Below are 12,091 nucleotides of genomic sequence, written 5' to 3'. Positions count from 1 at the left end.
TCCAAATTCCTTAGCTTGCAAGCCATTTCCTCATCTGGTTCCCCACTCCAGTCTCCCCAGTCACACCTATCCACCACCACACTGCGTTCACTCCAGTCAAACTGAACCCCTTGCTGGACTTCCAATGTGTCAGTCCCCTCACACCACCATGCGCTTGCCTGTGCCTTCCGCTTTTCCACTCCAAGCTCTCATCCACCTGGTTAAGCCTTCAGATTTAGTTCAAGCAGGATTTCCTCCCAGAATCCTTTCTCTGTGTTCCCAGAGACACACCCTGGGCGTAGCCCTAACGAAACATTTATCCCACTATCACGTGAGAGTCCACCTCACTCACCTTTGTATTCCCAGAGCCAACCACATTAACAGGCGATCAGAGAGGGAAAAGGCTGATAGGAGCCAGCTTCTCAGAATATACTGACAGTCCGTGTTTCAGGGCTCCCGTTCAGGGGGAATCGCTAGGGCGAATAAGGTCACACTCACCAAGTCCGGCTTTCCCCAGGCTCCGATAGGTGGCGGAGTGGGATAGGCAAACACAGGGTCCATGGCTGTCCACTCTGTAATACCCCAGCGCTCCCACCATCATGACCTAGCACCCAGCAGACGCTCACTAAATTCTTGTAGAAGAAATTAAACACAGACCACAAGCCAGTGTCGTAAAGGTGGACAGGTTTGAAGGGCGTGAATATTTCGATATTGCCTCTTACCACAGGTGGTCACGCGGTGGTGGCGCAGACCTGGGCATGCGCAGGAGACCCTGGGAGTTGTAGTTCACCAGGTGAACCGAGAAGGGCGAGACGGTGCTGAGCATCCCGGGAACTGTAGTGTTAGCTAAGGGGCGCGCTCTGCGCGGGCGCAAACCAACAGCCATTTCCGGGCACTTTTCCACAGCATTTCGCAAAAGAAGAGAATCCCGGAGTAACGATGGCTACCTACAGCTTGGCGAACGAGCGATTACGCGCCCTGGAAGACATCGAGCGGGAAATTGGAGCCATTCTTCAGAATGCAGGTTCGGGATACGACGACCAGAGGAGGAGCGGCAGCGAGAGCGTGAGCTAGACCGACCGTGTGCACATGCGCCGACCGGTGACTGGGAGTGGGGTTAGGAGGGATCCTAAGTGGGTGCAGGGGTGGGTGGGGCTGGCTCTGGGGCGCAGCTATACTGGCAGTCTCCGGATAGCCCCGCCCACTCTCCACCCCGGCAGGTACAGTGATCTTGGAACTTTCCAAGGAAAAAACCAATGAGCGGCTCCTAGACCGACAGGCAGCCGCCTTCACCGCGTCGGTGCAGCACGTGGAGGCGGAGCTGTCGGCTCAGATCCGCTATCTCACTCAGGTGTGTGTGTGTGTGTGTGTGTCGTTTGTGGTGTGTCTTTGTGTCTGTAGTGTGTGTGTGTGTGTGTGTGTGTGTGTGTGTGTTTTGGGCCGTGCAAAGCTCAGATCCGCTATCTCACTCAGGTGTGTGTGTGTGTGTGTGTGTTTTGGGCCGTGCAACACGTCCACCCCAGCTCACTGCCTTAGCCTTTAGCCTTCAGGAGTCCCGGGCAGAGCTTTGGTCTCGAGAGCTAAGCAAGACCAGCCCTTCCCAGCAGGCCTGTTGACCCTGGCAGGACCCCTCCCTTGGGAGAGGGTGTGTAAACAATACGAAAGCCACAGGATATGCTCTTAGAAACTTGACCAGACCTCAGGGGTATGGAGCCCCAGATGGCTACCTCCTGAGAAAAGGAACAGGATTGAAAGGGTTCTGAGGTCATTATAACAGCAACTACCATTTACTAAACTTTTACAGTGTGCCAGACACTCTGCATTATCTAATCCTATAACAACTCTAGAAAGTAGTTAGTTACTGTCATCCCCATTTTACAGATGAGGTTAACAGAAATTCAGTGATATGCCCTAGGTAATCCAGCTAACCACGTGGCATAGCAAATTCAGACTCAGGGAAGAAATGAGGCAAGAGACCTGATGCCTGGTTGGGGAGATGGGAAAGGGGAGGAGTGCTTCTTTGATCAATCTAAATGTCCTGTAGGTGGCCACAGGGCAGCCCCATGAGGGCTCCAGCTACTCTTCGAGGAAGGACTGTCAGATGGCCCTGAAGCGAGTGGACTATGCTCGTCTCAAGCTCAGTGAGGTGGCTCGAACCTGTGAGCAGATGCTGGAAAACTAGGCCAAGCAGGTGAAAAGCTTGGAAGGAGAGCTCCACCTACACCCCAGGACAGAACCTGGAGAGCATGGGCTGCCCCGTACATGTGCTGCTGGTCAGAAGCCATGAGGACGAAGGCACAAAAGGTGGGAATGGAGAACCTTAAAGACCAAGCCCATGCCTGGCTGTGCCCTGGCTCCTCTTGCCATGCACTTCACCGAGCGCTGACAAGCTCAGAACAGGAGACAGAGACTCAAGACACCCAATCCACTTCCTCAGGTCCCTGCCCCAGGCTTCTGGTAGACTTGGACCAATGAAGACACATTTTTGTTCACTGGAAACGATAAAATGAGAACTAAGGGTTTTGATAATAAAAACAATAACACTAACAACAAGGAGCTCAGACTCTCATTGGGGCATATATGGGTGATGTAAGGGGTTGAGGAAGTAAAACCAGGCTGTATGGCAGCTACTGAGGAGGGAGGGTGGGAAAGCGGGAGAGGGCTGAAGTTGGGGAGGAACACTGCTGTGGTGTGAAGAGACAAGGACAAGGACAAGACACAAGGGACTTGGGACAAGGAGGTTGGCAGGGATTGGGGGATGCGCTGAGGGGTAAGGTGTCAGGTGGCCATCAGCAGAGAAGCTGAAGCCAGGAATCATGGTAAGGGGGCAAGGGCATGAGACCAATGTCTGCAGAAAGAAGAGTCAATAATTATAAAAATAAGTTTTAGTAGTTAAAAAATCCACATATAGAATTTGTACAAAATATCTAGTGTAAGAGGTGATTTTACATTACAGCATAGAAAAAAAAAACGGAACGTCTAAGAGAGGGCAGTGGCTGGTTAGTTGTGTATTAAACATCGACAAATATGTAGAGAGTGCCTACCATGTGCCAGGGATTGCTCTAGTATATTAACTGCATTTGATACTGAATAAATCATAATCTGCCCTCACAAGCTTCCATTCTTTAAGCATTGGCGTCTGCTGCCACGTGCACATAATGAAGGTGCAAATCTGGAAAAGATAAAGAAATTGAGAGATGAGCTCTGAGATCAAGGGAAGTTGGGCAGGGGAGTGGGGGGCAAGGGGTGATAGCTTGAACTGGGGAATCAGCTTCCAAAACATTGACTATAGATCAGGTACACAGTAGGTGCTCAATAAAGATGTGTGAACTGAATGAATAGCTCCCACCTTCCTCCATCGCTTCATCTCCCACTCGTCTGCTCTAGCTGCCATCTTGATGTTGCTCAAGCACTGCCTGGCTTTGAAGGCCATGCTCTGGTCCCTGGGCCTATGGTGGCTTCCCTCCCTCCCCATTCTGTAGTCTGGCTGACTCTCCCCTCATCGCCTATTGTCCGTGGTGCAGGCAGCCTCCACATTTGCCGGCCTGAGAGCTACTGTGGGCAGGATCCCTGCCAAGGAGCCTCTGGATCCCTGGAGGAGGGGTTCAGAGGCCCAGTTTACCTGGAGGACACTGCAGTGACTGCTCCCTCCTCTTCTTGCACAGCATGTAGAGCAGGGCTCCAGTGAGGAGGAAAACGATGCCCAAGAGGGACAGCACTGGCACCATGGCTGATGTCCCAGCTGCAGGACCCACATTCTCTCCCAGCTGCCTCTGGTTCCCCCTGGCCCCAGGCCTTGCCCCCAGACGGTGGCCCAAAGTGTAAGTGGTAGTCTCATTGGTGTGGATGAGCTTTTGGTCCAGCGAAGGTGCTCCTTCTGGAGTGGTGGGCTGCTGGGTAGGCTGCAGGGTGGATGGCAGGTACTTCTGTGCGGGGGTGCCCGTGGCTGAAGGTGTCTTTTCTGTGGGCTCAGGAACCTGGGTGCTGCGGGGAGGTGCATGTCCCTGGCGGGCCACACTCCTGGCGTGAGCACGTCCACATTCTGAAGAAGCAAGAAGTGAGGAATCAGGGCTATGAGGGGATAAGGTGAACTAGATAGAGGGAAGGGTAGCGGGGTCAAGGAGAACATCAAGGGAACAGCTAAATGCCAGGAAAGAAAGGCAGGGGCAGAGGGGAAACATGGGGAGATGGAAGTGAGCAAACCACAACATGGAACCACAGGCGCGAGCATGATTCTGAACTGGGAAGTCAGGAGACCTGGGTTGGAACCCGGGCTCTGCTACAAAGTAGCTGTGACCTTGCCCCTTGTCTCTTAACCTCTCTGGGATTCATTTCTTTCAGCTGTAAAGCAGGGATAATTTTAGTACTAAAGGCCAGAGTAGACAGGAAGAGTAAATGAATAAGGTAGGTCTACGTAGCCAAAGGGCAGTATGGGTACCACCAATGCTACAGAAAGCAACTTTAGCTGGGACCTGGAAGAACACTTTGTGTCTTAATGGTTGTGTATTTATTTTAGGAGAAAAATACAACCAGCATATCAAATTTGTGACTTCACAGATGTTCCTGCTTAGGACTAGTTGCCATTAAGTTTTTCAGAAGTGGCTGTGTACATTTAAGATTTATTCGTTTCATTGTTTGTAAATTTTACCTCAAAAGAAAAAAAAAGGAACAATAAAATATAAAACCCTCCTTAATAGTATACATGATGAAGTGTCTGGGGATAAAGTATAGTCAACCCTGCAACTTACTTGGAAGTGCACCAAAAAATATTAGGCAGGTTGATGAGGAATAGAGGGATGGATAGATAGATGGGCGTGCAATAAAGCAAATGTAGTTAAAATGCTGTAGACTCGACATTGTAAAATATAAAATATATTTGCTTTATTATGTACACACATAAAATATAAAAATCAAATATAGAATCTAGGTGGTGGGTATATGGATGTTCACTGTACAAATCTTTCAACTTTTATGTATGTCTTTAAATTTCCACAATAAATTACTGGAAAATAAAAATAGTGCCTTGATTTCAAGGAAAACATTAAGTAAATGCACAGGTGATAGGATGAATTGGCAAAAATCCTGGAAGTGACGGTGAGTGATTTCTGGTAAACAGGGACTTAAGTGAAAGTACACAGAATAGGAATGTGAGGTGTCAAAGGGGAAAGCGCTGAGGCAAAGAAAAGTGTAAGGTGGAGGCGGCCGACCCTGGAGACAGAGCCTGGGGAGGAGGGAGAACGCGCTCACCTTCACGATCAAAGCAGCGCATCAGTTCCTGGACCCACCGGTCACTGCTGCCTCCACACACACTTCCCAAGGGTAGCTGGAACCTGTAAGGAAGGACGTGGTCTCAGCTGTGTCTCCAATCTCCACCCCCCTTCCCTCCCCCCACTTTCCCAGCTCTTTCCTCGTTCCAAAGAAGTGAGGTCACTGCCAAGATTCAGCAGTTTCTGCTGGGACTGGGAAATTCCAGGCGGGACAGGGAAACTAAGGTGTGGAGAATTAGGGCACACATAACCTGATGTTATGGGGACTATAGAAAGGACTAGGGGTCCTCCCAGAAGGAGTTCAAGTTTGACCAGATAGGGTCCTGGAGGCACCCGGAGGCTCTGTGCTCCCAGGGGTGGTTGAGATTACCTGACGTAGGAAGAGCAACGTTGATAGACTTTCAGGTATTTTCGGAGATGTCCCATGTATTGATCGTTAAGAGGGGAGTGGGAAGAAATTCTTCTATCACAGGGACAACTGCCAGCGATGCTACCTTCATTGCCATCACCTGAGCGGGACCGAGGTGGTCAGCACAGTTTCCCAGGTTCAGGGGCTCACGCAGCGGTAAACTCAGCCTCCAACCCACAGCCCCACTGCAGCCTCTCCCCTAGACCCGGGGATCTGAGCCCCTTCCACCCACAGGGCTCAACTCACACATCACACTCCCCAAACACGTCCATAATCACACCTGGGCTCTGGTGTTCCCCAGCCCATCCCCAACCCCAGGCAGCTGGCCCTCCCCCTGCCCCGGCTGCCTTGGGGACCCTGGCTCCCCACTTATTCAACTCAACCCCGCGGCCCTCGTGCCCCCCATCCCCTTCACCGGATTCGGGGATCTGGGCACCAGCCGGGCCCCTGACGAACCTGGAGGAGTGTGGCACGCTAGAAAGAGTAGGAACAAGAGGAACCGGAGTTCCGAGACCAGCATCATCTCGGGCCCGCCTCGTCCCGTCTGACTCCCAGACGTGCTCCGGAGCCTGACGTCCAGCCCGCTTCTCAATGGCTTTCGCTTCCTTCTCCCGCTACGCCTGAGATTCTGCGGGAGACGGAGGCCGTCGGCACCAAGGCCGGGCCGAGGCGAGGCGCGAGGTGGTGGCGCCTCCCTCTGGGCGCCCTCACCGTCTCGAACCAGTAAGTGCGGTCAGTACCGTTGTAGCCGCGTGATCGCCAGCCTGGGACGTCGGGGAAACTCCGGGAGGCGGAGCGCCTCTGCCCGCGCTCCCGCACCCAGCCCAGTGCCCCGTCGAGGAGGCAGCCAGGAATGTTTGCAGAAGGCGAAAGAAAGCGGAAGAAAGTCCAGGCTGCAGGGCCAGGCACGGCGGGTGGGCACTGCCCACTAGGCTGATCCGGTTCGGCCCGGGGATGCCAGCCCCGCCCGCCCTCCGCAGGTCAGTCGGCTGGACCTCCTCCTTCGAGAGGCTTTCACTTTTCGGGCTCGAGTCCGGCGCACCGGGATCCAGTCACGAATCCAGTCACATGGCTGGAGTGACCGCGGCAGACGAGTCCGCGCGCCCAGCAGCACACTGACTGCCCTGAGAGCCTCTGCGCAGCGCAAGACACGGGGGGCGTGGCAACCGGAGGAGCCGGCAGGGGCTCGGGCAGCCTGACGTCACGCCCCACCCCGAGGTATTTACCTTCGAAAAGTGGTGGCGGCTGCAGGTACCGGAGTAGCGGACCGGACGGGAGGGGCTAGGTGTACCGGGGCTCACCGCCAAACCTATCCCAGCCGAAGATGCCCTAGCTCCTGTCCCCCTCCTCCCACACCCCACAGACGGATCCAAAACTCTTCCCTCCTCACCAAACCCTTGCCCATAGGATTAGCCCTCTCCCACTTCTATCCTCAACTCAAACCCTACCTTTGAGGGTTTGAGCCTCAAATTTTGAGCCCCAAATACCATCTCCCTCCCGACTACTCAACCTTAACCCTATCACCCACTTTCAAGTCTGGACCCCATTCTCACCCTGAATTCCCATCCTCCGCCCTGAAAACTCCTTCCTCACTCCTAACACTCATCCATAGATTCCACCCTAAGTGACCCTCAAACCCACAATTTCCCCCCATTTTATGACCCAGCCCCAAACTCTCCCGAGTACCTCTCTCTCACCATATATCCCTCCCTCTGCTCAGTCTGGGCCCAGGCCTTGTTCCCCTGAAGACATGGAGTTTGTGTCTGGATACCGGGATGAGTTCCTTGATTTCGTTACCCTCCTCCTTGGCTGGTTCCGCAAGTTCGTGGCGGAGCGTGGGGCCGTGGGGACCAGCCCGGAGGGTTGCTGGTGGCAGCTGGAGGGTCAGATCAGAAGGCTGCCCCAGGACCGCGCCCTTTGGGTGCTCCACGTCTTGCCCAACCGTAGTGTGGGCATCAGCCTGGGGCAAGGGGCAGAGCCAGGCCCTGCACCAGGCCTGGGGGCTGCCCGGCTCCTGGGAGACGAGCCCCCACTCCACCTGCGGGACCTAAGCCCCTATGTCAGCTTCGTCAGCCTGGAGGAAGGCGGGGAGGAGGGCGCAGGCACCGAGAAAGTAGAAACAGAGGCAGATGGGGAGCCAGCCCCTACCAGCAGGGAGTCCCCACGGGAAGCAAACCCCCCAAGGGAGGCAGACGAGGCCCAGCAGGAGGCAGGAGGTGGCGAGGTCGGCTGCCAAGAGGACAGGGCGGAGGACGAACCAGGGCCTGAGAGGAGAAAGGGACAGAGAAGTGGTAAGAACCCAGGGCTGGCCCTGCCCTGTCCCCGCCCAGGCGTACTCCCCTTCAAAGCCCTCCTCTGCCCCTCAGAATCCAGTTAGGAGTCACAAATGGGTGGCCCTCAGGCCAATCTGGCCTAAAAAGGTGTCTTCATTGATCCACAATGTTCTTTGTTTTTTAAATTTGAGCCAACATTTAAACATTAAAAGAAAAAACTTCCAGAAGTCTGGAGTTACCCCTTCTCAAGAAAAATGTAAAGTTCCCACAGCAGGCCCACATTTCCACCTGGCAGCAAATGCTGGTTCTGTGTAGCCGCAGTCCCCTTCCGATGAGGCGTGCCCTCTCTCCCTAGTCCCCTTCGCTCAGTCTCCTAGTCCCCGTGGGCTGGGTATCCCTGACCCTGACAGTCTTTGCCCCCCACCCCCGACTTTTCCCTTTTCCCCCAGAGGCGGCCCCCCTGCACCTTTCCTGCCTCCTACTGGTGACGGATGAACATGGCACCATCTTGGGCATTGACCTGCTGATGGATGGAGGGCAGGGGAGTGCAGGCAGGGGCTCATGGACACAGAACCTGGCTCCTCGGGCCTATGCTCTCCTCTGCCACAGCATGGCCTGCCCCATGGGCTCTGGAGACCCCCGAAAGCCCCGAAAGCTTGCTGTGGGAGACGCCCAGCTGCATCGGTACAGAAACCTGGTAGAGGGTGGGGAAGCCTGGGGCCCTGGGCTCCTGAGCCCCCCAGCCTGATGCCGTCTCCACCCCCATTCAGGGAGCTGGAGAATCTGGTCCCAAGGCTGAAAGTGAAGCTAGCCAAGACCCCGATGCGGACATGGGGTCCCCGGCCTGGCTTCACCTTTGCCTCCCTTCGGGCTCGAACCTGCCATGTTTGTCACAGGCATAGCTTTGAAGTGAAGCTAACGCCCTGGTGAGCAGCCTGCAGAGATGGAGGGAGCGGAAGGAAGACCCCAACAGTCAGGCAAACAGAGAGGAAGCAGGCTGGTGGGGGGCCCTGCAGACAGACAGAGTGAGGGACAGGGAAACAAGAAGATGACACACACACAAAAAAGCTGTTATAGGCAGAGAGAGTACAAACAGACTGAGTGCGTACGGGCAGCCGCCAGGACAGATGGACAGCAGACAGGGGACCTACAGACACTAACACTGAGTGCCCACCCCCCCACCCCCCGTGACCCCAGCCCCCAGTGTGGCGCTGTCTTGTACTGCGGAGAGGCTTGTCTCCAGGCTGACTGGAAGCGATGCCCAGATGACGCGAGCCACCGATTTTGGTGCCCAAGGCTTGCAGCCTTCATGCAGCGGGCCGGAGAACTGGCAACTCTGCCTTTTACCTACACCGCAGGTACCCTAAGGAGGTCAGGATGGGTGGGGGAAAGTGGGACCCGGTCTTTGGAAGTGGGGCCCCAGGTGCCTGGGAACAGGGTCGTGGGCTTGAAGGCTAAGTGCCTGGGGCTGGAATCTAGATCCCTGGAATAACAGCTGGGTGCTGGGTATTTGGGGCTGGGGGCTAGACCCCTGGGGCTGGACACAGCATCTCTGGAGCTGAGAACTGAGTGCCCTGGTCCCTGAGAGAACTTATGGGATTCGGGAGTAGGGATTCAAACACTTGCTTCTCAGCTTCACCACTAACTGGTGACCTGAAACAAATTGCTTTACTTCTTAGAGCTATTTCCTCAACTGTGAAATGGGCAGACTAACAAATGTTAAAACCCATGGAATTGTTATGTGGGTTCTGTGGGCTACGCTGTAGACACTCAGAAATGTTAATAGTTCTCTGCCTGACTAGAACCAGACTCAGACTCAGGGTCCTGGGGAGAGAATGAGGAGAGCCAAAGCCTGGAATGCTGGCCACCAGGCCCTCAACCCCTCCCCTCATCCTTGTCCAGAGGTGACCAGTGAAACCTTTAACAAGGAGGCCTTCCTGGCCTCACGAGGCCTCACTCGTGGCTACTGGACCCAGCTCAGCATGCTGATTCCAGGCCCTGGCACCCCCGGGCACCCACGGGGCAGCACGCCATCCCTCAGCGTTCTTCTCAATGGTGCGTGGGGCCTCTCTCCAGGCATAAGTCCCTCAGACTAGAGGGAAGGACGGGAGAGCAAAAAGTTGTCTGGGTCCTAGATAGCCCCTCCACATACACACCAAACCTCACCACCACCACCAGGGCATTTCATGCCTCTCCTCAACCCTCAGAAAATTCACCCCTGCCCAGCCCATCCAGAAGCCCCATCCCTAGGCAGCTCCCCATTCCTCCTGCTGCAGCTCCAGGCCCTCTCTCAGGGAACACAGCTCCTTTGGAAGAAGGAAGAGGCCAGGTGGGGACCTCCCTGACACCAGGCTCCTCTTCTTTCATCCTCTCAGGAGATCCCTACCAGCTTCTTCAGGGGGATGGGCCTGCTCTGATGCCTCCTGTGCCCCCAGATCCACCCAGGGGCCTCTTTGGTGAGCTGGAGGGGCCCTGAGGGAGATAGGGGTAGGGACGGGGACTGGAGGGCCAGCAGTCTCGGTGGCTGAGAAAAGGGCCTATTGGACAGGAGAGGTGGGGGTCCAGGCCTGGGGCAAGGTCCCCAGTAACCCACTCTCCCCAGGCTCGTGGCAGGATTACTACACGTGGCGGGGCCTCAGCTTGGACTCCCCCATGGCTGTGCTTCTCACCTACCCGCTGACTGTGTACCACGTCATCACCCATCTGGTGCCCCAGTCCTGTAAGGAGGGCGGAGGCAGGGGGAGGAGCGCGTGGAGCTGGGGGGCCAGGGGGGTGGTAGGGGACAGGAGGGAGGGGAGGAGGAGACGTATTCTTAAATGGCTAGCTTATCACCCAGTCCCTGAGCTCAACATCCTGAACAAACAGTCACTGAAAATCCATGTGGTGGAGGCTGGGAAGGAGTTTGACCTCATCATGGTGTTTTGGGTAAGTCCCTCCAGGCCTGAGGGTTGAGCATTTGGGTGTGGAGGTGGACGCAGGTTGGGACCCAGATCTGTCCTCTTTGCCCTTCAGGAGCTCTTGGTCTTGCTCCCCCACGTGGCCCTGGAGCTGCAGTTTGTGGGTGACAGCCTGCCCCCTGAGAGTGACCAGCAGAATTTTACCCTGCAGAGGGTGAGGGCTGAGGGGGGCCCTGCTCTTTAGCCCTAACCCTCCTGCTGTCCTCCCAGCTGGGCTCTGCCCTTCCGATCCCTGCCTCCTTTCCCCTGTCTTACCTGATGCATCTCCCACTACCGAAACTTCCACTGGCTTCTCCACCCCACTCCAAACTCCCCAGGATGACCTCGAAGTATCTGTCCGTCCTGGTTCCGGGGTATCAGCACGGCTAAGCTCTGGGACTAAGGAGAAGGGGGGCCGCAGGGACCTGCAGATCAAGGTGTCTGCACGGCCCTACCACCTGCTCCAGGGGCCCAAGCCTGACTTGGTTATCGGTAAGCGCCTGGGGTAGGAGCATGGGGGAGGTGGGAGGAGGCCCTGGGAGCCAGCTTCTCCCTGCTCTCCTTTCCTCCGCAGGATTTAACTCTGGCTTTGGTCTAAAGGACACTTGGCTGAGCTCGCTGCCCCGGTTACAGGTGGGGGATGGGACAAAAGGGACCTTCTCTCACCTCCTGCCCGGTCCCTCCTCCTTTTCTGAAAGTCCCTTCTTCCCCATCATCTGCTCTACAGACCTGGGGTGTGCCAGCGGGTCCTCCTGGCCCCCTCTGTGCCTGCCTCGTGCCTCTCCCCATCCCGGTCCGCCTGGGTCCTCGGGAGGTACGTGGGGCTGGGAGCCTTTCGGAGAGTGTCTGAGGCCCCGCCCCCACCCCAGTCCCTCCGAGTGCCGGCCTTCTTCACCGAGAGCAGCGAGTACGGCTGTGTGATGGACGACCAGACCATGGCGGTGGCCACGGGAGGGGGCACCAGCCCTCCACAGCCCAACCCTTTTCGCTCCCCCTTTCGCCTCAGAGCGGCGGACAACTGTATGCCCTGGTAAGGCCTTCTTACTTTCTGGCCACGCATCCTGAAAGGCCCACCGCTACCCTCGTCTCTGCGGTCCTGGGACCCTCCTGGCCCAGCCCTACACCCTGCTTTCGCCGCCCGCACTCCCACCACCCCCGCTGGAGGGTCTCGACAACGCCCACACACCCCTCTTTAGATCCAGCTCACAAAAATCTCTCCAACTCCTC

At 55.9% G+C, this 12,091-nt stretch overlaps 3 protein-coding genes across 5 annotated transcripts in view; 2 read left to right on the top strand and 1 right to left on the bottom strand.

Annotated features, from left to right (window-relative positions):
• Positions 1-849: 849 nt before the first annotated feature.
• On the top strand, positions 850-2,523 carry MED11 (mediator complex subunit 11). Its single transcript, XM_007457719.1, has 3 exons — positions 850-1,003; positions 1,200-1,330; positions 2,024-2,523. Exons 1-3 carry the CDS (start codon positions 919-921, stop codon positions 2,159-2,161), a joined length of 354 nt encoding a protein of 117 aa, XP_007457781.1. The 5' UTR covers positions 850-918; the 3' UTR covers positions 2,162-2,523.
• Positions 2,524-3,104: 581 nt separating this feature from the next.
• On the bottom strand, positions 3,105-6,178 carry CXCL16 (C-X-C motif chemokine ligand 16). The gene is made up of 5 exons (XM_007457718.1): positions 6,112-6,178; positions 5,617-5,755; positions 5,227-5,309; positions 3,602-4,021; positions 3,105-3,151 (listed from the first exon to the last, which is right to left on the bottom strand). The coding sequence occupies exons 1-5, from the start codon at positions 6,176-6,178 to the stop codon at positions 3,105-3,107; spliced, it is 756 nt and encodes a 251-aa protein (XP_007457780.1).
• Positions 6,179-7,405: 1,227 nt separating this feature from the next.
• The window catches only part of ZMYND15 (zinc finger MYND-type containing 15), a 5,199-nt gene continuing 513 nt past the window's right edge, over positions 7,406-12,091 (top strand). Inside the window, exons 1-12 of one of the 3 annotated variants that reach the window (XM_007457716.1) lie at positions 7,406-7,946; positions 8,378-8,612; positions 8,699-8,854; positions 9,126-9,286; positions 9,831-9,983; positions 10,304-10,384; positions 10,531-10,647; positions 10,765-10,853; positions 10,941-11,039; positions 11,203-11,356; positions 11,439-11,497; positions 11,734-11,894. In XM_007457716.1, the coding sequence (XP_007457778.1) occupies positions 7,406-7,946; positions 8,378-8,612; positions 8,699-8,854; positions 9,126-9,286; positions 9,831-9,983; positions 10,304-10,384; positions 10,531-10,647; positions 10,765-10,853; positions 10,941-11,039; positions 11,203-11,356; positions 11,439-11,497; positions 11,734-11,894 (2,006 nt within the window). Of the gene's footprint in view, positions 7,947-8,377; positions 8,613-8,698; positions 8,855-9,125; positions 9,287-9,830; positions 9,984-10,303; positions 10,385-10,530; positions 10,648-10,764; positions 10,854-10,940; positions 11,040-11,202; positions 11,357-11,393; positions 11,498-11,733; positions 11,895-12,091 lie in introns of all 3 variants that reach the window. The other 2 variants (XM_007457715.1, XM_007457717.1) reach the window with 2 other exon arrangements.

The sequence above is a fragment of the Lipotes vexillifer genome, unplaced genomic scaffold, assembly GCF_000442215.2.
Source record: "Lipotes vexillifer unplaced genomic scaffold, Lipotes_vexillifer_v1.1 scaffold611, whole genome shotgun sequence".
Taxonomy (NCBI): Eukaryota; Metazoa; Chordata; class Mammalia; order Artiodactyla; family Lipotidae; genus Lipotes; species Lipotes vexillifer.
The sequence above is the reverse complement of the archived record's forward strand: the minus strand, read 5'-3'. Positions and strand labels throughout refer to the sequence as shown.